This window comes from Netta rufina, assembly GCF_964035555.1.
Source record: "Netta rufina genome assembly, chromosome: 11".
NCBI lineage: Eukaryota > Metazoa > Chordata > Aves > Anseriformes > Anatidae > Netta > Netta rufina.
In genome coordinates this window covers 9,165,021-9,188,169 of record NC_140134.1, presented here as the reverse complement: position 1 = coordinate 9,188,169, position 23,149 = coordinate 9,165,021, and the positions used below count along the sequence as shown (strand labels likewise).

At 39.5% G+C, this 23,149-nt stretch overlaps 1 protein-coding gene across 1 annotated transcript in view; it reads left to right on the top strand.

Moving 5' to 3' along the window:
- Nucleotides 1-142: 142 nt before the first annotated feature.
- ETFA (electron transfer flavoprotein subunit alpha) overlaps nucleotides 143-23,149 on the top strand; it is a 32,407-nt gene continuing 9,400 nt past the window's right edge. The window contains exons 1-9 of the mRNA XM_084293381.1: nucleotides 143-257; nucleotides 6,960-7,109; nucleotides 8,985-9,066; nucleotides 9,167-9,249; nucleotides 10,871-10,970; nucleotides 12,133-12,243; nucleotides 13,519-13,620; nucleotides 14,407-14,475; nucleotides 15,505-15,587. Coding sequence (XP_084149507.1) covers nucleotides 219-257; nucleotides 6,960-7,109; nucleotides 8,985-9,066; nucleotides 9,167-9,249; nucleotides 10,871-10,970; nucleotides 12,133-12,243; nucleotides 13,519-13,620; nucleotides 14,407-14,475; nucleotides 15,505-15,587 — 819 coding nt within the window. The 5' untranslated portion in view covers nucleotides 143-218. The remainder of the gene's footprint in view (nucleotides 258-6,959; nucleotides 7,110-8,984; nucleotides 9,067-9,166; nucleotides 9,250-10,870; nucleotides 10,971-12,132; nucleotides 12,244-13,518; nucleotides 13,621-14,406; nucleotides 14,476-15,504; nucleotides 15,588-23,149) is intronic.

Here is a 23,149-nt window from a genome sequence, read left to right as displayed (position 1 = left end):
CCGCCGCGCGCTTCCCGCCCTCCGCCACCGGCCCCTCACGCGCTTCCCGCCCTCCCCAACCGCCCGCCGCGCGCTGTCCGCGGCCGGCCGTCGGCGGAGAGAGGCGAGGAGCGGGCAGCAGAGCGCGCCCATTGGCCCGGCGCGGCGCCCAATGAGGCGGTGGCGGCGGGGCTGTGGCGGCTCTCGCGAGAGCGGCGCGGGGCGGCGGCGGCGGAGCCATGTTGCGGGCGGTCGCGGCGCGGGGCGCGCGGCGGGCGGTGAGTGCGGGCGGGGGGCGCGGGCTCCCCCCCCCCGCCCCTCCCGGCCTGGCGGGGGCGGCCGTGAGGTGCGGTGAGGCGAGGGGCGGGGGCGGCCAGGGGGGTGAGCGGCGGACGCCGCCGGGGCCGCGCTCCCCCCGGGCTCCGCTTCGCCTCCAGCCCGCCCCTGCCCCGGACCGAAGTTGCCGCCGGAGGGGCTCGGGGCCGGCGCCTGGCGCTGCGGGAGCGTCCCCGGGCAGCCAGCGGGGAGCAGCCGGGCACGGCCCCGGCCCCGGCCCCGGGAGCTCGTCCCGAAGCCGGCAGCGGGCGGGGGCTGCCTGCGGCCCGGGCAGAGGCTGTCGGGGCTCGCTCGCCGGCAGCTCGGTGCCGTGCGGAACCGGAGCGTTTGTGCGCAGCGCCGGGAGCTGCGGGCCGGAGCTGAAGACAAACGCAGCCCGTTGCTGGCCGTGGTGACCCTCGCGTTGCTCAACTCGATGGCCTTGGGAGGCCGCTTGCTCTGCCATTGCGCCCACGTTGCCAAATTTAACAGCTAGGTGAACTCAAGGTTAGTTGCAGCAGATGATTCATGAAGTCTCCCCGAACATCCCGGGACGTGCACTTGAACTGTGCGCAGATAGCCAGAGTAAAAGAGCTTTAAATCTCCCAACTTTCCAGTTGAGATCTTGAATGCTTTTACAGGTACTGCAGTCCTGGACAGCTCTAAAATAATAAAGATATTTGTTAATCGCTGTGAGGTACTAAGAGTGGTTTAAAGAGCAAAGGTACACCAGAACATACATGATTTAATGAATCTAAAATTGTAGCTGTTGTAATCACAGATGTCTCTGAGTAATTGTTAGACTGTAGGGTTTCCAGAGCAAAGGTCTTTATGACCTTAAGAGCTCCTAGAACATATGCTCTGGCTGTGTAAATAATAATTTACCCCAGTTAGCCACGTGATTCAGCTTCACAACCTGGAAACGAAATCAACTCCTTGTTTCAGCCTTATGCCTCTAAAGTTATACATTTATAAAAGCAGTCAAACATTGTGTCCATCTTCCACGTGCAGGGTACAAAGTAGCCGATGGGAGACCTGAAGCAGTTCTCTGTTCAGCACTAAGACTTGAAACACTCCATGGGGTTTTGGGTTGTGCAGTTCCAAAGTGTCTGCAGAGAAACAGAGTTTGAGAGGTCTGTAAAGTACAAGCATCGAGGAAAGGCTGGAGTTACATAACTTAAAGAAACAAGGACTGAGGGGTATGAGTGCAAGTACAAAAAGAACGGGTGCAGCAGTGGGAATAAGCCATTTCACCAGTCCACAGACAGTAAAATAATAACAGTACAGTTAAACTACAAGAAAGCGGTTGAAGATGGTTAGGAGGAATGAAAGCAGGCATTAAGAAATCTTTTTGAAAGGTTAGTCACTTTTTGGAATAGGTTGCCTAGGAGTCATTGGAATGCTCTAACAGTGAGCTAGACATATGTCAGAAGTAGCATCGATATGATTGCTTGTCATTGGTATCAGCTTGTGGTCATCAGGATTGTTCTGAGGTCAAACTTTCATACCTCTATGAAATAACTGATTGCATATTCCTTTAAAATTCTTTTTATTTTTTTAACTAGATAAGTATGTGCCTGAGTTCTTGCCTTTCTCTCCCCCCCCCCGCCATGACATTGCACAGCAGTGCAAGGCCAAGTTCACTGTGGGTGGATATCATACCAGTGCCTTGAAATTTGTGTCCAGTTGTCATTCAGCCTGTGCTGAAGTTAGAGTGTATCCTTCGGGTATTCTTGAAGGGCAAACAGTGTTCGTCCTGGCTATTTAAAGACATAAATGAATCTCTTGGCCTTCCTCACTTCTATGCTGCTTCTTCAAAAAAAGAAAACAATAGAGCCAAAGAGTGAAGGATGTTGTGGCTCTCCATTTAAGAGCACTGCTTTGCTTTGTCTAATATTTCAGGGTTCTGATTTTGTTTTAAAGATCCAGATAGAATAATATTTGATCTTGTTTCTGTGATGTGTTTTTTATTGAAAAGAGATGCTTCAGAGCTGGCTTCTCATTAAATGAAATAATAGGCTTCTTCTTGTGAAGCTATTGGGGATCTTCAGGTGGAGATGGGCTTAACTAAAAGGTTTTATTTCTTACTCTGTAGTGTAGTATTTTACCATAAAATAGCTTTTGAATAAAGATAATGCCACTTGCATAATATTTATGTGATATGGAGCAGGTAGTCATAACTTGTCTTTACAGTGTTTTGGGGGACGACCCAGTTTTCACAGCTGATGAGTCTTTCAGTTTCTCTTGATTTCTTCAGAGCTCCCAATTTCCTGATATTTTTTAAAACAGTGTATTTTATTTCATATATATATATATACACACACCATGATGCATATGTTGGTTTTTATTTTTTTTTTTTAGCCTGAGATAACTCAAATAAATGGATTTAATAGCCTGAAACATACCAGTGAATTTGGACCTTACTCAGAATGCACAGGGTTCTATTTGTAGCCTCAGGAAATGCTTTGTATGTAGCCCTCAGTTGCCGTTGGCTGGCTCAGACTGGTGCCTTTTTTTCAGTGTATTCACGTACCCTGAGTGTACTGCCAGTAGTGTTGTCTGTGTTTAAAAACAGCTCTGTTGCTTACTAACAGTTCACGTGAGATACATCTGGAAGAACCTCCGTATTACATCTTTCAACTGCTGTTTCAAGTCCTTCGTAATTTATCATAATTCCTAAATAAATCCTTAAGCTTTTTTTTTTTTTTTTTTTTTTTTCCCTCTTGCAGTTGTAGTTCCTCCCTTTCAAATCAGGTACCTTTAGCAAAGCCTTTCCTGGAGTTAAGTGTCTCAGACCAGTTCTGTGGTCAGATCTCTACAGATGTTCAAGAAGTATAAACTTCATTGCTAGAGCTCCCTCCTCTCCTTGAGCTTTCCAAATAGTTTTTTACTTCCCCCCCCCCCCCCCCCAAGCTTTGCAGCTGTGAGACTGTCAATTAGGCTTTATTTATTTATTTATTTTTGTATAGGGATGTAGCCGTTGTCTTTATTAGGATTTGTACCCTGAATGCTTGTCCCTGGAGGCTGTTCTCGGGAATTTTGTCCAGTGCCAATGGGTCTGATACTTAATTTCTATTAAGCTGCTTTAGAACTTTGTTTCCTGGCTGGTTTGTTTTTATAGCGAAGAAAATCATGACTAGGGATTGGCTGCAGGCTGTTTGCTGTCAACTATTGACTGTAGAGGCAGTTAGCACCTTTTTCATCACCAGTTGTACCAAGCAGCAATGAAAGATTTATGACACTCTTGTCTCTGATGTCCTAGGTGTTAGTACATGTGCTTTGTAGTGTATAAGCAGCAAATCCACATTTAAGAAGCGCTGGACCTACTAGTGCGTTGTACAGGTGACCCCTCCATGTGCAGGAGGACCGGCTTGCACTTGGTTGGTGTTGGTGTTGCTGTGAGGAGCAGGCCACCTGTGCAGACTGAAGGAGGATTTGGGATGTATAGCATGTTGTTGGCCTTCTCCATGGGTTTCTCTGCCCCTGTACTGGGTGTGTCCAGCTTTCAAACGTTTGTCTGGGGTAGTAACAGTGAGTGTTCTCGGCTTCTTTGCACGAAGCACAGAATTCCTGAGGTTACATTTAAGGTTTTCACATTCTGCTTGGAAAGCATTGCTGGGTTTCTCAGGTGGGGAGCAAAGAGATGCTTGGAGGTAATTTGAGCAGATAGAGTCAGCGAGGCCTCTGGTGCTCTGTGAGTGACTGAAGTGGCGCATACTGCATCTAGGTTAATCTGGAAGCCAGAGGCCAGGTCTAGTCACCAGTGAGTGAAGGAAGGAGGGAGGTGAAAGCTCCAGACACTTTTCCTTCACAGATGTGTATTTTACTGTAGACCGAGTCACTGTGTGGCTCCGTGAGGCTCCTCCAGAAAGAAAATGGAGATGTTCCTCCTGTAGAGGGAGCAGGGGTACTGCTCCTTCACCTAGCTTTGATCGATGTCTAAAGCTAGGTGAAATACTTTCCAGTCCTGCTGGTCACTGTTGGATGCATTCGTGGTATACTGGTGTGCATGTGAGAAGACACTTGATTGCCCAAGATGTTTAATTGTGATGGGTTTTCTTGGCTAGCCTGTTTTTCTAGAACTTGGTTTTCAACAGGAGCCTTCCATGGCACATGTGCTGAGTGCTGTTCCCTCTCAAGGCATTGTTTTCAGTAGCTCTGTTGTTCTGTATGTGTTATTAAGTGTGCTTTTGCTGTCAGCTGGTTAGGTTTACATTTAGCCTTCCTATTTTATCTGGGCTTGAAACTAGACATCCTGCCTTGTTACCGGTGGAGAAATTGTCAGTGACATAGTTAGGGGCTCCTGCTCACATGCAGCTGGAGAAGTTAATTGATCAAAATAACTACCAGTCTTCTTCACTGACCACTTCATTGCAGATTCTTAGTTTTCAGGATCATCTGTGACTGGATAAATTAACCTGTTTTTTATGGCTAACTCTGGTTTGGTTTTAGTTGATTTTACAGGTGGTGTTACCTGTGTTAGTATGTTAAAATTCTGACTCACATCGGAATCTCATTTGGTCATCCAGGATTTTTACCCAAGATCTAGAATGGGAATTTTAATTTGTTTTAAATTCGGTCGTACCTTTGTGTTCAGAGATGCCATGTATGTAGGCATTTTAACGGTTGGACCTGATGATCCTAGAGGTCTTTTCCAACTGAAATGATTCTGTGATTCTGTCAAGTGGCCTTCCGGTGTACAGTTCCCACAAATATAAAATGGGGCATTATCGGTTTAGAAATAATATTTAGTTAATGCTGTAATATCCAGTGTGTTCAAGCAACAGCCATTACTCTTCTTCTTTTTGGCTAAAAAAGGAATTATTTCTCAGTTTATTTTAGAATTGGATGACAGTGATACAGAGCACTTCTGGTGGTGAAGTGCTTATGTAGGGAAAAGTTCATAATATAGTCAGAACTAAATGTGTGTTTAAAATGCACGCTGCTTCGAGCCAAGCCAGGCACTTACTAAAGAAATCTTTAAAGAGTCTGGGGCTCCCTTTGGAAATTTGAAAACTTCACAATCTTTCAGGAGCACGGTCTGCTTTACCCTGTGACACAACTATAAATCATTTAAGAAGTGGGCTATTTGCCACAAAAGCATGGATTTATTCTTCAAACGGTGACTAAAATCTCATAACTTTTATTGCAAATGATGTATGAAACATAATCAAAAATATGCTGTGTGATCTATATTGGCAATAAATATTTTGTTACTGGCAATTGGCTTCAAACGTTCTTAGAATCTTTAATCATAACAAGTAGCTTATGCATTAAAATATGAAAAACAATACTTTCACAATAATTCCTTATCATTTTAATCAAAATGACAAATGATGGTCCTGATTCTGCAGAAACTTATCTTTGTATTTACATATTTATACTGTGATTATTTTCAGAGCAGTCCTTGGGTGCGCTTTCTCTGCGAAGCTTAACATGGTGGTAGGATTTGTATGTTTGAACCCCATAGCCAGATTTCAGCCTCTCAGATTTTTGTGAGCTGTTTTCCTAGCTTAAGTGAGGGGTTACCTATTTGGCATGAGTGCAGATGGGCTCAGAATGTATGTTTAAAGTAGCATTTGGCTGTGCATTCTTTAGCATTTTGTTAGTATTTGTGCCTTGTCGCATTAATAAATGTAGTTTGCTTTCTGTGTTACGGTGATCATAACTGGAGTTCTCATTTAGGCTTCGTGTATGAAAAGCAGAAACTTGAAGATTAATTTTCCCCTCCCTACCCCTAGCCTTTTTTCAACCTTAGTATTAGTGTTGGAGGAATAACCTGTTTTCCAGGTTAACCTGAAAATTAGCGAGGGAAGTCTCAGAGCTAAGAACGTTGTGGTTTGATTTTTTTGTTTGTTTGTTTGTCTATTTTTTTCTTCTTCTCTTGCCTTAGAAGCTGAAGTCAGTGTGGATGGTGAATTGATGAAAATGCTTATTTGAGCACCATTACATCGTGATGGTGTAGACTGAGTGGACAAAAGTGTCAAATGTTTTCAAGGAAAATAGATTATCTACCAGTCAAACCTGATGCTGTTTAACAGGCTTTATTAGTGTGTTTTCAGACTGGGAGCCTGGACTACTTACCTGGCATCCTGCTACTATATACAGTTTTGCTGTTACAGATAACTAATTGAAAAAAATGAGTTCTGTAGCAAGATTTTGGCTAAAACACATGGGAAAATAAATAAATAATAATAATAATAATAAAGAAGTAACTACTTAATTCCTGCTCCTGGTTTCCTGGGGTCTTAGGCTTGACTTGTCAAATCTCCTTGTGCATTTCAGTCCACAAACACCTGAAATCTTAATGTTACCTTCATGTTAAATTAAATTCACTCTTTAAGGTGCTTAGTTCGGTTGATCAACTTATTTTAAACGTGATTTATTAAAACTTTCTTCTTAATATTGTTCAGTATTTTCCTGTGAAGGTTTTAGTTGCTTAAAATTAGTATGCTGAAGTCAAGCAAGTTTATACTTTTTTTTAATTAAATACTAAGTATTTTGCTTACTTAATAAATATTATCTAGATTTAGTCTGTTTTGATTGACAGCACTGGTATACAGTTTGTACAATTCATAATTTTCTGTGAATTGTTGGATTTTTTTTAAGGAAGGTTTTTTACTTAAATGCTAAGTGTCAAACTCATCTCTCTCCTCTCTTTAAAGACATCACTGCTCCAGCGGTTTCAGAGTACGTTGGTCATAGCAGAACACAACAATGAGACTCTAACACCCGTTACACTAAATGCCATCACTGCGGCAAAACGTCTTGGAGGTGAAGTTTCTTGTTTGGTAGCTGGTACCAGCTGTGACAAGGTAGGAAATGCTATTTTCATGTGAATGAAGTAATGAATGCAGTGAAATGATGCATAGTAGCACGTTGGCTGGCTTGAAAAATAATCTCTAGTGAAGCGGAGCTGTGCCATGAATTGCTAATCTGCAGGAAACGTCCTGCTCTTGAGCTGTTTCTCTTCTGAAGTGGAAATGCGGGGATAGTTTTGATTTCACAAGGGAGAGTATCAGTATAAGCTGTTACAAGTTAAGAAAGCAAGTTTTTACAAGACTAAATGGCAATTAACTTTTAAAACAACATTTCACTGTAATGTTTGAAAAATAAATACTGCGGTGCTGAGGATTTGGAAAAAAAAAAAAAACTTGTTCTGTGCAAACAGACATCAGCAAAAATTAAACAGCACCGTGACGGGTGGAGCTTCTGAGTGTCTTGCTATTACTAGGCAGCTACTAGTAGCATAATGAGAGCGCATTTGCAACCTAAAAATCTGAAGTTAGTGTTTCTTGATTTTATCGTCTGTCTAAAGTAAGAGTTAACTCTGTTAGCTATTGTATTGTTTAACTGTTGTTATGTGCAAAATCTAGAAGCAGTGTACAGTTAGTACATTAGTGACACTCTTCTTCCAGTATGATGTCATCTTGTGTGAACAGGAAAAGTAACAATAATTATGCTTAGTATTTTTTATGCTAGGTTGTTGCTTATGATTTGTTATTCTGAAAGTGGCACATACAGTCTCGTGCAGGAGGCCCATTCATTCATAGCACCTAATTCACAAGTGGCTGGGGAAACCTCTCTGGTTGTTGAAGACTAATTTGCAACTAAGACCCAGGTGTTCAGCGTTGAGACTGAAAGCAAATACTTATCTAGATCAAGAAAGAAAACAAAAAAAATCCATCTTATACTCCTGCCTTTGGATTTCCTTATTCTTTGGCACTTGTATAGTAGAACAATGATTGGGAATGTTTCATTTATTTGTTTTTTAATGGTAACTGTATGGTGTCTGTTTGGCAATGTATGTCATGCTGGGAAAAAGTTCTTCACAGAAAATGAAGTGTTTGGTTTTTTTTTTTTCTTTTTAAGCTGCTTTGTAAGAATCTGTATTAGTAGGACAAAAGACTATTCTGTAGCAGCTATTATGGAATATGTTTGTTTCCTCTTGGTAATTTGTAAGGGTAAAACTGATTCTCAGCCAACTCAGTAAACTATGTTAGTTCTAGGACAATGCATGTGGCCTCCAGACATCGCTGTCAGTCCTGTTGCCTCTGATCTGTAATAACCCTTTTATCATTTAAACTTCACTTCTGCAAATTTAAAGGAAAAAAAATGCATAAATACAGTGTTGAAAATATACATTGCATCAGTAGGCAGAGTCAGCTGCAAAGGATTGCTCCTAACATTTGGACAAAGATCATAACATCGCTGTATGGTTTTATTTGCATTGTATTCTTGTGTTGTAGATATTGACTGATGTAAAAGAAAGTAGGATTGTTTTCTTGATTATTATATTTTGAATACTGAGTAATAATCTTTGAGTGAGATTGTTATTGGCTGTTATAATAAAACTTGAAATCATTGTGTAGTCCTGAATACAGAGGACAAACTTTTCTAGGTTTGATTTGCTTTCTAGTTTTCTTACTCAAAAAAATGCCTTTGCACTACCCTGTATGGCACTGTGCTGAGTCAGATCCGTGTCTCATTCTGAAAGGTTTGTTCCGATTTTGAAATACATGTGCTCTTGTGTTCCAGTTTTAAGTAAGCTATGGTCTATGAGCAATTTGCAGTAGGGACTGTCTCCTGCTATTTGTTTATGGTGCTGGCCACCATGGAGCTCTAAGTGCAGTTGAAGCCTCCATGTGAAGTAATAATACAAACCAGTAATAATTTGTTTGTAACCGCAGGTAGCGCAAGAACTCAGCAAGGTGCAGGGTATTGCAAAAGTTCTTGTGGCTCAGCACGATGTATACAAGGGATTTCTAGCAGGTGAGACTTGTTTTTGTCTATTGACAAAAGAAGTGGTATTTATATTTCTGGCTGAAGATAAAATAGTTGTAAATTTTCAGCAATATCTATTTATTCTCAGAGGAGCTGACTCCCTTGGTTTTGGCAACTCAGAAGCAATTTAATTACACCCATATTTGTGCTGGAGCATCTGCCTTTGGGAAGGTAAGTAGATCAAAGCGTATCAAAAATTTCTTGTGGAATAGAGACAGAGGCTCTTTTATAGGTATGAGTGTAAATCGAATACCTGAGAGAGGGCTTTCAGATCAGCCATGGACAATTTGGAGTTTTAAAAAATGTTAAAGTTGTGCATTTAAGAGTCATTAGCTAGAAACACTGATTCACTTCAGGGTTCTATTATGGGCTGACTGGGACAAAGGAGCAGTGCAGAAGCAGTAGCCAGCTAGTCCTGTGTGCATAAGGCAGGATGTATAAAATGTGTAACACCAGATAACACTGAGAGATCTGGAAGTATTATGAAAATTTTAAGGAAAAATGCAGTAAATAGAGATGAAAACCTATTAAACATTTTTTGGTGACTCTTGTTCCACTTTTAGTGCTATCAAGTTTGTTGTGTGATTTCCATGTTGATAGGAAGACGTGTAGACCTATTGGGAGCAAATGCTTTTGTGGGGAGGAATTGCATCTATGATGTAGATTGAAATGTCTGTAAATACATAAAAACACAGATCCAAGTTCTACTGAAGATCTTTCTGGGAAAAAAAATAAAATCAGTACTTTTTAACAGGTACATACTTAAGAGAGCCCTAGTACTAACAATCTGGTCAATGTTGTAGTATAGGTAAATTAGGGAAAAAGAATATTTTAGAAATCTTGCCAATGTGGAATGAATGGTGCTATCAGCCTTCTATCTGACTACTTTTGATTCCAGTCAATATCAATTCACACACTTGTAATTTTGCTAAGAGAAATCTTTACATGCCTTAAGTCTTATTCTTATTTTTTTTCCTCTATTTTTCACTTATTTTTGGTCTTCGGTGTCTTAGTAAAGGTTAATATCAGTGATGGATATGCTTCCATCATTGAGTAGTGCTTTTCTAGAGGAGTGAATCAATGACTATTGTCATAGTTATATACTGCTTAATGCGAGTGAATATGTCAGGGCTCTTTGTGTTGTACCAGACAGGAGGGGGAGAAAAACCAAGTAAAGCTCTTGCTGTCCTTAGTTTCTTATTGCCTTATGTTGCTCTTGTTATCCTCCTTCCCATTCCCAAAGCTGCCAAATAATTTTCTGGAGTCAATTTCAGAGTAGGAGTGTATATATATATATTAATTTTAAAAGAATACATTTTTGTTTTTCTGCGGGGAGAGTACTGTTTTTTCCTCTTGTTGTCTCTGATAAATAGCTTCCAAAATGCTTTTTTTTTTTTTTTCTTTTGAAGTGCTGTTACAAGAACTCAGCAATCCATAATTGTCAATTTTCTGAGTATATTGCATCTATAGTCTTAAACTATTGAAGCAAATAAGCCTCCTAATTTAAGATATTGAATTAAGGGTTTACTTACTGTAAGGTTCATAAAATTTATAATGTTATTACAATACCGGGTTTTTACTTGGCTGCTAAAGCTACACGAGTAGTCCTGCAGTAATCTTGGAGTCACATGCGCCTTTTTACTCGGAGACGGAACCGTATGAAGTTAAAATTAGGCCAGCAAATGTTTCTTTACTTAACATGGGGATTTAACCTTATTTCCTTTACGTTTTCTCATGTTCAGTTTGCAGGTTCCAGCATTTACTTTGCTAACTCTTCATCTCTAATTTTTAGAATCTTATTCCCAGAGTGGCTGCTAAACTTGATGTTGCCCCTATTTCTGACATCATTGAGATTAAGTCACCAGACACATTTGTGAGAACGATATATGCAGGTGAGTGATCACAGAAGGTACGCGGTGCTTGTGCAAAGGACCCAATGCTGGTAACTGTTTTTTTGAATCCTGCCTTGGAATATATCAGGAATTTTCACTTTGCAATCTGAAATGCAGAGGTTCATGAAAATCAAATGTGGGGATGAATGCAGTGCTCCATATGTGAGAATCTAAGTAATACCAGTACCTTTGGTACTGTATGATTTTAGTTAGAAACTAGGTCTTTCACTTAAATGAACAGAATTTTATATTCTTCTTTATATATATTCTATTTCTTTGTTCAGTGTACTTCTGACCCAGTTTTGTAAAATGTAAAACATTAAGTCAATTGTCCAACTTTATTTAATATGGTTGCCATTAGTTCTGATTTAAGATACCACAGGGTTATTTTTCCTAATTATGAAGACACTAAACTGATTATTTATAGTATTAAATTGTCATAATTTGTAATTCTTTTTTCAGTCTTGTTTCTCTAAAGCTTGTATGACCCTATGTTTTAATTTAGAGATGGGCTCATTAGCTTGTGTTTTCTAATTTTACTATACAAGATCATACCACATGTACCAAGGTGGTATTTTATTTTGAGTTATATTACCAGTATGTGATTTTGTGTTGCATTTTTAAGCTGCTTCCCATTAATTCACAGTTTTAAGATGACTTTTTGTAAAAAAAAAATAAAATAAAATAAAAATAGTTGGTGTTGCAGCATTTTTTCTGTTTAGTCTTCCCTGTAGCCCTGTGAAATAAATACCTTATATAGCTAAGACAATTGAGAAGAAACACAAACCCACAGGTACTTGGAGCAGACCTCATTGTCTTCTGTTCTGATGAAGTCATGAAACGGTAAAAGATCAACTTTGAATTATAGCTCCTTTTTTATGTTTAAGAACAATGCTTGCAAAGCGTTTTTATTCCTTCTGAAATGTAAAAAAAATAAATACATAAGGGATTATTTGAATGCATTACATCCCTTTAAAACAAGGGAATTGTCATAATGAAGAAACATAGAGATAAACGTACATATCCAGTATTTTAATTTACTTTTTATTAAGTGCCTAGGTTTTCAGTTTTGATCATCTAAAACATTTATTTTGGGATATAACTTTACATTAGTGTGTGTGATACTGTCTTCTGTAAAAACAGTGTGATCGTTTCTTTTTAGGAAATGTCATTTGCACCGTCCAATGCGATGAAGCGGTTAAAGTGTTTTCTGTACGTGGAACTTCTTTTGAGGCTGCACCAACAAGTGGTGGTAGTGCCAGCGTAGAAAAAGGTGAGCATTTGTTCTGGTATTTCTTCATTTCATGTTGATAGAGGTAGTTTTGCTCGCTGCAGGAGTATTTGTCAAAGCAAACTGATAATGATTTTGTAATCTTAGGTTTATGCTTACGGGTACGTGCTTTTCTTTTGATGCATGGTAAGGGATATAGATTATCATCTCACACACTACTTTCTCTTTGACCAGAAATGGAGATTGTCTGTGCAGAAATCTGTGCCTGTTTCACTCACTGTTTAAACCTCTGCCACGCCAATCTTGAAACTTTTCCTTAAAGTTACAGCTGTTTGAATAGCCAGGTTAGTTTTCAAAGCAGAATTGGGCGCAGGTAACAGTGGCTGGCCATCCACAGTTCTGGTTTAATCTGTCGTACTTAGGTTGAGACAGGTCATTACAGTGTCGAGCTAAATTAGCAGCAGTTTAAATTGGATTGAGACCACTCCATCATTGTTTTGTATTAGCTTTACCTAAATCAGTTTAAATTGTTATTTTAATGAAGCCACTGTAGCTATGATCACAGAGAAATCTGCAGTCTCAAGACTACAAAATTATTTAGATTGGAAAGGGCCTCTTGAGATCATCTAGTCCAACCCCACTGCTCAAGCAGGGTCAGCTGGAGCAGGTTGCCCAGGACTCTGTCAAATTGGGTGTTGAATGTCTCCACAGGTCATCAGTGTCTCCTGGGCACAACCACTCTGGGCAACCTATTTCAGTGTTTGATCACCACTGTCATTTTTCATTTTGGGGCTTTTTATGACAGTACTTTTTTATGACAGTAAATCCAGCGGAGGCAATCATTATTAATATGCTGCATGTCCCCCATGTCACATTCCCACTCCTCGTGTTTTTCTGTGAGGCTGAGTAAGTGCCCCTGAACCTTCCTTTATTTCCCAACTTCTGTGGAAGTTAGGAAACAGATGCTATTTGCTACTTAGGATTAGCATATTGTACTGTCATTGCACTCCTTGGTTGGCTTGTTTGCCTGTCTTTGAAAAGGACCACACTTACTATGCTGGATTGATATCAATACATTACTCATACTGCAGATCTTCACTTTCGTGCAGTTTGATGTACAAAAAAGAAACTGTTTATAAAAGTGTGTTTTCTTGTACTGTAGAGTAAGTGAACACAACTGATAAGATAGGGTTGTATTAAAATCTTGTGGTAGAATTAGTTCTAGGATGAACTTGTGCATTAATTTTAAACTCAAAGTTGAAAGTACATGCTTCATGCTTTTTCTTGTGGATGTTTTTCTTAATCTGATTAAAACAGTAACCCCTCCACCACCTGTTGGTCTATCTGAATGGATTGAGCAGAAGTTGACCAAAAGCGATCGACCAGAGCTTACCAGTGCAAAAGTAGTTGTATCAGGTGGTAAGTAGACAATATTAAAAATGTGTTATGGTGCATTGAAGTAATGGTACATCTTGATTAAGTAGTATCTGTAGCAAAATATTGTAATTTGATACATCTTTGAAATAGATTATGATGTAATTCTGAAATGGGGCATAGGAGACAGTGGGATGACATCCAGCATCTGTGTATCATGTAGAGGCAAAACGTGAAAGTTTAACATACATGAGTAAGTTTTCTTAAGAACGTAATCATATGTGATAAGTCTCTTTAAAATTATAGAAATATGAAGTATTTTTAGATGCAAATCTGTAATTTTTAAAATTGCAGCTTTCAGTCATTTTTCAGACAGTTTTCAGTCATTTTACAAATCATTGTTTGTATTCTGCTTGTATTCTGCTGGTCAGGTATCAAGTGATGGACTGTGAGTTTTTTTGTGCTTACAGCTTAAAAAATAAAAATCCTTTGTTATCCTACTAGACTTTTGTACCTAAAACTCTGCCTGAAGCCAGCAGAGGGAGCACAAAAATCCCGTTTCCTGACTTTAGAGTAAGAACTTGATAGTACTAATAAAGTAGTCAGAGTGGTGTTGGTTTATACATGCAAAATAACAGTTATTTCAAAGATGAAAGCTAAATCTCAAAATGTTAAACACCGTTTAATAATATATCCAAAAATAGCCTATACAAGAATGTATTTCTGCCTTTGCAAATGCAGATACTAATACAGAATGTGTATGTATGCAATAAAAAATCTTAAAGCATACTGTGTTCTTTCTTCATCTTTTTTTTTTTCTGAACTTTTAAGGAAGAGGCTTAAAGAGCGGTGAAAATTTCAAATTGCTGTATGATCTTGCGGATCAATTGCATGCTGCAGGTAAACTTGTTTTCCTCCTCCTTTCAGTCCTTGTAATTACATTTTTAAAAAGGTCCCATGAAAAACAGTACAGATCGTAAGTCTTTTATTTTCATATCTCTATCAAATCCTGTCAGTTTAGTCATGGTTAAAGTTTTAATTTGTCCTGGTGTTCAACTGTGTATTTAAATTCCAGGGTCTGAAGCAAAATGGTAAACCATACTATTCCTTGTCCTCAAATCTCCAGAACACAAGCTCACAAACAGAAAATGAAATTGTAAATGTATAAATTAAAAAAAATGGGCTTAGCACTTTTAAAGTGCTAATGTTTTCTTCATACATTTTTATATACTGCTTCTTTACAGAATACCAGTTCTTATGGTTTGAGTGGTTCTCTGCTTGCTATGCTTTTGCTTTACCAGGAGAAAACTGACTGTACAGTGTTTCAGCCAAATATTCTAAGTAATGGTTGGGGGAGGAGGAGGAGGAACTGTTTGTGCTAGGATTCTTACTACATTAGCTTTAGATTTTACATGTAATAATAAATAAAAATTTTACATGAATGTCTTTGTTTTTAAATTGGTGGCTTCACTGGCTAAATGACTATGTGGTATTTTCGAGTTCAGTTTATTTTCCTTTATTATGCCTGATTTCTGAGCTTGATGAGAATATAAGGTGGCACATGTGTTCTGTTCAAACTTGGTGGAACGTTATGGGAAGGCATTTATGGGAAAATCCTCTTTTGACAAAGCAACAAGAGAAAATAATGGAAACATGCCAGACTGAAATCCTTGGTTTTAAATATATGGCCCTTTGGTGCTGGGAGAAAGGATTTCCTGTTGCTTAAGAAGTGCATTAGCACTTAGTATTTGGAAGTTTCAGCCAGTGGTATGGAGAGGGATTACTATAAGAGCTTTTTAGAGGGAAGTTTCTAATACGTGCCCATAGTGTGTGGGACTCTTTAGTAAAATACATGTGCTTTTATGGTGGTATAAATTTGGCTTGCTAATATTTTAAAAGAAAACATTGGAAATATTTTCTTTCAACTAGTTGGAGCTTCCCGTGCAGCTGTTGATGCTGGCTTTGTTCCTAATGATCTGCAAGTTGGACAGACGGGCAAAATAGTAGCACCAGTAAGTATGGAAATATCTTTCATAAAAGAGCCGTGATGTCTTCAAGCATACTTGTTCATTCAAAGCAAATGCTTAGAAACGAGCTAAGTTTTAATCCTGACCCTAACAGGAAAATCTTATGTGCGGCATGATACTGTCACTGGAATATGCATTTGAAAACTGTAGCAGCAAGCTGTGATATAAATCTCAACTTCAGGTCAATTGGAAGTGTTCTGCAGACAGTTTTGTTAGAGGTTATACACGCTGGATTTTTTTCTAGTTGTCTGTGCTGGATCTTTTTTAGCATTCTAACAACTGTTATTGATAGGCTGAAAGGTGTCATTGCTAATGTAAACTTGAAATCATGCTGACACATGGCTTGGCCTCTGGGAAGTATTCTTTTTGCAGGTAGGCTAGATGATGATTTCTTTTTAAGCTTTGGTAAACTGTAAATGGATTGTTGTGTTACATCCTAAGCCAATTATTTGTATGGGATGAAAGTGTGAGAAATTTAAGATCAAAGTAATCTACAGATTGGCTGCTGTATAGTGGAATTCCAGCTGGGACATATTCTAGTAAGTATCTTAATGCTGGGGAAAAAACCTGCTGTACTGCTTTTCTGCAATGCATCTGAATATCACGGAGGACTGATTTCTGCCCTCATGTATCTTTTTGGATTGGGATGGGCTGGTGCTTTTGAGACTTTTCATTGTTCCTTATGACCCAGGAAAATTTGGGGAAAGCGATAGACAAAGAAAATACAGCTGAGCTTTTGTAAAATAAGGAGGTACAAATGGAGCTCATCTCAGTGTTGAGGTAGAATGTACACTAGTGTCTTGAGATGAAACAAGCAAGGACACGAGTGACTAACATGGGTGGGCACGGAAATCTGTCAGATGCACCCTTCGAGCAAGAGTGCAGCCCTTCAGTAAGCAGTTACCTCTGAGTGTGTATGGCAGAAGAAGACACCAAAGGGCAACTTTTTACCTGTTAAGGTCTTAGTGAGACTGTGTCAAACCAGTCAATCTATGACCATTATTTTTCCAGTAATACATCCAGCAGGAGACAGCATTACTTGGAGGTGTCAAAGACAGGAATTTGGGGTTCTTGGAGTCTGTTGCCAGTTCTGTCTCCTGGGTTTTCTTGAATGGGATACTTTATGCCTCCGAGTTCTTTCATCTTGAAATGTGAACAGGGATGCTGGCTGGTTTTGTTTGCTTTTTTAAGTCCTTATCAAGAAGGAGGCCGCCTGATGATAGCCCTGCAGAAGGGCTAAATGGAGGTATTTCTAGGCATGCTAATGTTTAAGCTGTTAGTCTATATGATAACCCATTGCTACAAAAAACAGGATCTGAAGAACAGATATAAGAATAATAAGAATGGATAAGAATTAAGGTCTGTCTGCTTGCATATTGTGTCCTTCCAAAATCTTGATAGCAGTGATATTAACCTCTGCTATGCAAGGAAATTGTGAAGAGGTACAGAATACAAATGCAACATTAACTCTTCTTTCTGGTGATGTCTTTGTTTTGGCATAACATGTAATTGTTATCTTTCTGGAAATAGTGCAGGCCAGCCATAGTCCCCAGTGTAATACTTTCTCTGTGAAGGGAATGTCATTTAACTGCATCTTCTGAAAGGGTGTGAGACTGACTGTCTTTAGCTCTTTACTACCCAGATTTCCATTAGTGAAGTGGGAAATGCTAATTTGAAAACAGCTCAGCTCTTGTTTCTGTGTCTCAAGGCTCAGTGATGAACGTTCTTTACAGAGTCAAGGGCAGATAACTGTTTACGTTGACATTAAAAAAAGACTAGTTTTTGATGAAGCAATAGTGCTAAAAACTTAGCACAGATGGTTCATAGCAACATGTGAAAGTCGTGAGAATATACAGCCACATCATAGGACCATGTCAGTGTCATCAGAAACCTCCTTGGCTGACTAATGAATATTTAACTATTGTGTCAATAAATGATCCTAACTGGTACTATTGCATGGTGCTACATCCTTCTGTCAACAGTTTGATGCATTACTCTCTCATCTCCCCTCATCCTTCTTAACGAATATTTAATAAGCAATGTGTTATCTGGAGTACTGCAAACTGCACACCCCTTGTTTCCAATTGTTCGGATATTTGTTCTGGACCTGGGAATACCTGCAAGGACAGTATACGGTGGGTTAGAAATGTGATAGAAAATGTTTTATGTTAATTGCAATGGAAGTACAAATTGAATTGGTACTAAGCCTTTGGAGTTACTGACTCGAATTAATTTTTCAGCATGCAGGGTAGTTGTTTAAAGAGGAGAAGACTTGAAGAAGCACATGCTTACCTTCACATTCCTCATGTTCGCCATCATTTTGGTTCTTTAGAGAGAATACAGTCCTGTGCAGTAGGAGACAGAGTTCACTTGAAGAAGTAGAACTGAACTTTCTTCATCAGATTAAGATCATAGTGGCTATTTTAACAATCCTCTAGAAAGCTGCTTCCTCTTCCTATGAGGTATGGTTGATATTACCAGTTCAGAGAGAGCTCATGATGTTTTTTCTGGAGAATTGCAAAACAGCTTTGTACATTGGTTTGTTGTATTAGCTGAGTCCTTAGCTTTGTGGTTAGCTTTGAATTCTGGTTCACAAGGTGTATGCCCTCCTAGGCAGGTGGGATTCGAGCAGGATAAGAATCTTGGATACAAGGAATAGTTGGAGTTTGAGACATACTTGCTATCCTATGCAGCTGTTAGTTTCCGCTGGAAAAGGATCTTAGTGTGTGCTCTTGCTCTGCTATTAATAGTCTCTCACCCAGCCTCAGTGGAGGATTGGAATGCATTGCTTTTCTAGGCCTCTGGAACAGGGTCATTTTTAAGACTGTGGAGGGAGAAGAGTTAATTATGAATTTAGGAGGAAGGGAGGTGCTTTTGCTGCTGCTTCTTGCCTATGAATGTGTGGGGAGCGTTTCTGAGCTGATCACTGGGTATTCTTCTAAAAGATAGCTTATTTCTTCCCTTGTGCCTTCTGTTGGGGATTTGGTGAAGAAAGAGTAATTTTGGTCATTGGACCTCCAGTAATTCCATAACAAACTTCAGTTTTTAAGAGTGCAGTTCCACCAGTGTATCACAGGACGTGAGAACCTCACGGCCACGGTAACTTTGCTGAAATGCTGATGTATTAATACATGAACAAACAACCAGGAAACAGTTCCAGGTTGTTTGGATTAAGTAATGAAAGAATGGAGTTAATTAAGGAGTACAAGTTTCACCTTTCTTTCTGGCTGAGAAGTAGTTCTATGTAGTACGTGTACACTCTCAAAATAGCCTTGGATCTCTAAACCGTGAGCTTCTTATGCGTTTTGTTTATTTTTGACTGGATCTTTGGTATTTTTTCTTTTGGGACCTTCACAGTACAGATTTGTGAGAAGAGGCACGTAGGGGATGAATGAATCTATACAAATAGGTGTCTAATGCCATTTTAGCCATTTGGGGTATGTGAAATAGATTTACAGGGCTGGGAGTTCCTGTGGGGACCTGGAGGATTTGTCAATATGGAGCAGCATCTGGGATTTAGGTGGGAAATCCTATGCTGTCTACAGTCCCACTAGGTGCCTATGTGTGGGCACCAGAATTCTTCCCATGGTCTCCCAAGGTTTCCTTTGTGCCCTCTTCTGGTTATGTTCTCCATTCAGCTTTTGAAGATGGTGTCCCATTGGGATTCTCACTCTCTCAGCTTCTCCCCTTTCCAGAAAGTGTGTGTCATTTCAGGCTGTTTGTTTTGTTACCCTCTGACCTTTTGAAGGATCTTCTGCTTCCTGAAATGCATCCTTCTGGTTTAATTTCTTCAGAGTTAGAAGTCAGTGTTCTTTCAGGGTTCATTTCTGTAACGGCTTTAGCTTTCCTTACAGGTTTTCCTAGCTGGCAATGAGGAAGGTGGCCAGACCAGTAATTCATGATGTTGCAAGGCTGTCTTCCTGAGAAAGACGTTTTACAGAGGGTCCCTCTAGCCAGGCAGAACTCCGTTCATTCTTTAGGTGTTCCATTGCAGTTGTCTTGTTTCTTCCAAAGTTGGGCACAGCACACTGTTCCAGCAGAGAGGTAACAAGAAGCTAAGATGGTAAACTCAGGAAGGCAGAAGTTAGGAAATATACGATGTAGTAATAATTGTCACCAGGTTGTGCTAGAAATGTGATCTGATTGCACAGAAGGCAGATGCACTTGGATATTGCATATGCTGAGAAGTCTCCTGTGGGGGAGGCACGTGGGAATTCAGTATCAGTGTAGGTCTGATGTGATCACCAGGAGTAAACTTGCTGATCCATTTAGCTTCAGTGCTTAAGCTTCAGAGGCTCTCCCTGGGTGTTATGGATTGCAGGAAATGGGAGGCAGATTTACAACAGGCAGGAATTGACTTAATGAGGGGAAAAGAGGCATGTTAAAGAGGTGCAGCTTCAACTAAGATGCTGAAGTGTGAAATAGTGGTTCAAATGGCTAAAAGGCACAAATGCTATGGAAAAACAGGAACGAGTTAGTGTATTGTATCAGGTAGAAAATGCTGGAGTGAGATGAAAATATAAGTGGGGAAAAAGAAAGCTGAATAGCAGGAAAGCATTTCCTAGCAGTGAGATACCTGAAGCTGCAGAATGGTCTTTCAAGGAGCTTGGAACTCTTGTTTCTCCACTTGTTTTACAAGGTGATGGGACATGTTCTGAGCTCTTCTGAGCTCATATTTGCTCCGGTGCTTTACTAGGCTGTCCTTTTCAGCTCAGTGAGTGGCTTGTTAGTATTTGATAGTCGACACCTTGCTTTGGGAATAGTGGTGAAGGTGAAGGGCAATTTAATATTATCAACATCATTCCTCTGTTTGTATTTGGTGGCAAAGCAATCAAATACCTCACCTAGCCAGGATTTCTTCTTTCTTCTCTAAAAAGCATGAGATACATGGATACATGGATACAAACTCTTTTTCCAGTTTTCTTTCTGTTACTTCCTTAGATATTGTTTGCTTGCTCAAATCAGTGTATCTGTTAGGGTTTGTTTCCCTTCACTCCTGTGAGGAAGTGTAGGGAAATGGAAACAAGGTGTGTTTTATTCCAGTATTTATCTTCCTTTTTGGTCTTTGACTCTTATCTAGATTTTTTAACAATAGAATGAATGAATTTATTTATTTAGGTTCATGAGAAGTGTAACCCATGACTTGAAAAATGTTCTCCTTACTTACTGATGACAAGATCTTCATTACTTCTGAATTTCTTACCCATAGAAGAGAGTATTGAGATTACTAAAGTTGCTGTATTCAAACGTATGATACATCACTTAATTTGTCACACCTTCAGCTAGCTTCTTTGTGAGAATGTTATTTCTGCATTAAATTTGTGGGTTTTATTAATAGACCAGCAGGTGCACTTTTCATCGTATAAATGGCTGAGGCTGTTAGGTAGCTCACAGATGGGAATAAGGCTGGGAACACTGACCGGGCTTGGAAAATTGTTTTTGGAATATCTCCTCTGATAATTCGCTACTGTTGAAAAGTAGCTTTATAGCGGCAAACTTTGTATGCAGCTGGGACTGAATTTTACAGACTACCTTTCTCTGACTTGCTAAAAAGCTAAGGATTGACAACCCCTTTCATCCCACATTATCCAGTGTAGCTTTTAACTCCGAGGAAACTATGTTCACAAATTGATGCTCTGCTCCTTGGGGGTTGGTGCAGAAACATTAAATTGTACTAAAATATTCATATGTGAGTGCATTTAGCTGAAAGCAATTGATGTGCTTTTCTCTAGAGAGCAAAAAGAAATTGCTGTATGGCCCCACACTCCAGCAGACACCCTAACCATGCTTAAGAGTAATTACATAGCTTGTCTCATCAAAGGTACTTTGATGAAAAAGAAACTGTAGTTGGGATGCAGTTTAGTGACATGTACTTCTTGAATGGAATGTACTTGACAGCGTTGCTGAGTAGTACATACTGGATAATTGTTTGATATACAGTGCAATATATAAGAACTTGCGTCAAGCCAGAACATATTTTATTGGGTTCATAGTTTGTAATTGTTTCATACAAGAGATTCCTTCCAATTCCCATTAAAACAATTTCTTTCTAATTCCATTGTCCTTTCATTCTTGCAAAGAAAATAAAATGTCTGAGCTGCCTTTGAAAAGAGGACACGTGCCAAAGGACTTGATCAAACTAGCATGTTTAAATGCATGCCACTGGTAGGGGGATGAACTGATGTACACTGAGGGTTTTCAGTGCAATTTAAAAGTTGACATGAAAATAAATAGTAGCTGACAGCACTCTTGCAAAGTAACTGCCTCATCTTGCGTTGCACCTGTGAAAGATGCACAATAGAGCTCTACAGCATTTGAAATCACTGTAAGTTGCAACTAAAAACTGTTCTTGTTATTCTCTTACTCAAATGTAGCTTTAACTGCCCCAAGACAGCCTAAGGCATTAAAAAAAATGTTCACCTAAGAAAAAATGAAGTAATATTATATGCCAGCAATTATAAATAATTGGAAGAATCAGTATGCACAGGAAAAAATCTTCATTGGAGTGTTGGTAAGTATCATCCACACAGAGCACTCTGACGTTTATCCAAACAGTGTGTAAATGGCTCTGTGGATTCTGGAGCCGGTTGTGCAAATTCATGTACGTGAAATCTCATGGACTTTCTGTACATGCCAATACGTGTTGGGTACATTTAAATCAGAAATGGGAGTTTAGAGGATGACTAAGAATTATTTCATTTAGATGATTAGCATACAGTGACTCTCCCTACAAGGCATTCTGGAGTCATGTTTTTAAAAGGCTGTAGAAAAAAAAGGGCAATCCTTAGATGAATGCTTTATTTACATAGCAAATGAGAAGTTGCATTCTTGATTTGGAATTTTGCCTTTAAATACAACTCCAAGCCTCAAATGTTTCATATTTCTGTTTAGGGTCGTTCTGATGTAAATCTGTGCTTACAAGATTTGAGGTCTCACTTGGGACCCTGGCTCCCACTGGTGTCCTGCAGGATGCTATGCAGCAGGACAAATTATAATTCTGTTGCTGTGTGCCGGTTTACTGGCAGAATCAGTTTTGTCTGCTGCTGTAGCCTTTGTGAGAAGCTTAATGGGTATGTTACGTGCTGATGTTCCTGCCTTCACGTGGTCCCATTACCGACATACCAAGCCCTTTCTGCAGTAGTGCATCTGTAATATAAGTATTTCCTGACTGTGCCTGTCTGCCCTCCGCTTCATCCCCTCTTAGGCTGTTTGGTCTGTTCAACTTCCTATGCTGCTTCTTTCCTTCATTCTGCTCTTTCTTACCATTAGCTCTTTTCTCAGTCATCTGTCTGCTATCCACTTCCTAAAAAGTAAGATTTGTGGCATAGTGGTGACATATGTATAATAAATATTTCCTGTGCAAAATTAAGTTATTGTGAGGGAAGACAACTCTCTGATGTGATGCCATGCCCTCATACCACCAAAACTGTGATTTTCCTTTTTCTCCACTTAAATTGCTTTTGGGGTTTCATTTCATCTTAGACAGTGCAGTGTGCCCCTTGATACAGAATCTCTTTGCTGTTTCGTTATGCTGTGCTTGTGTGGCA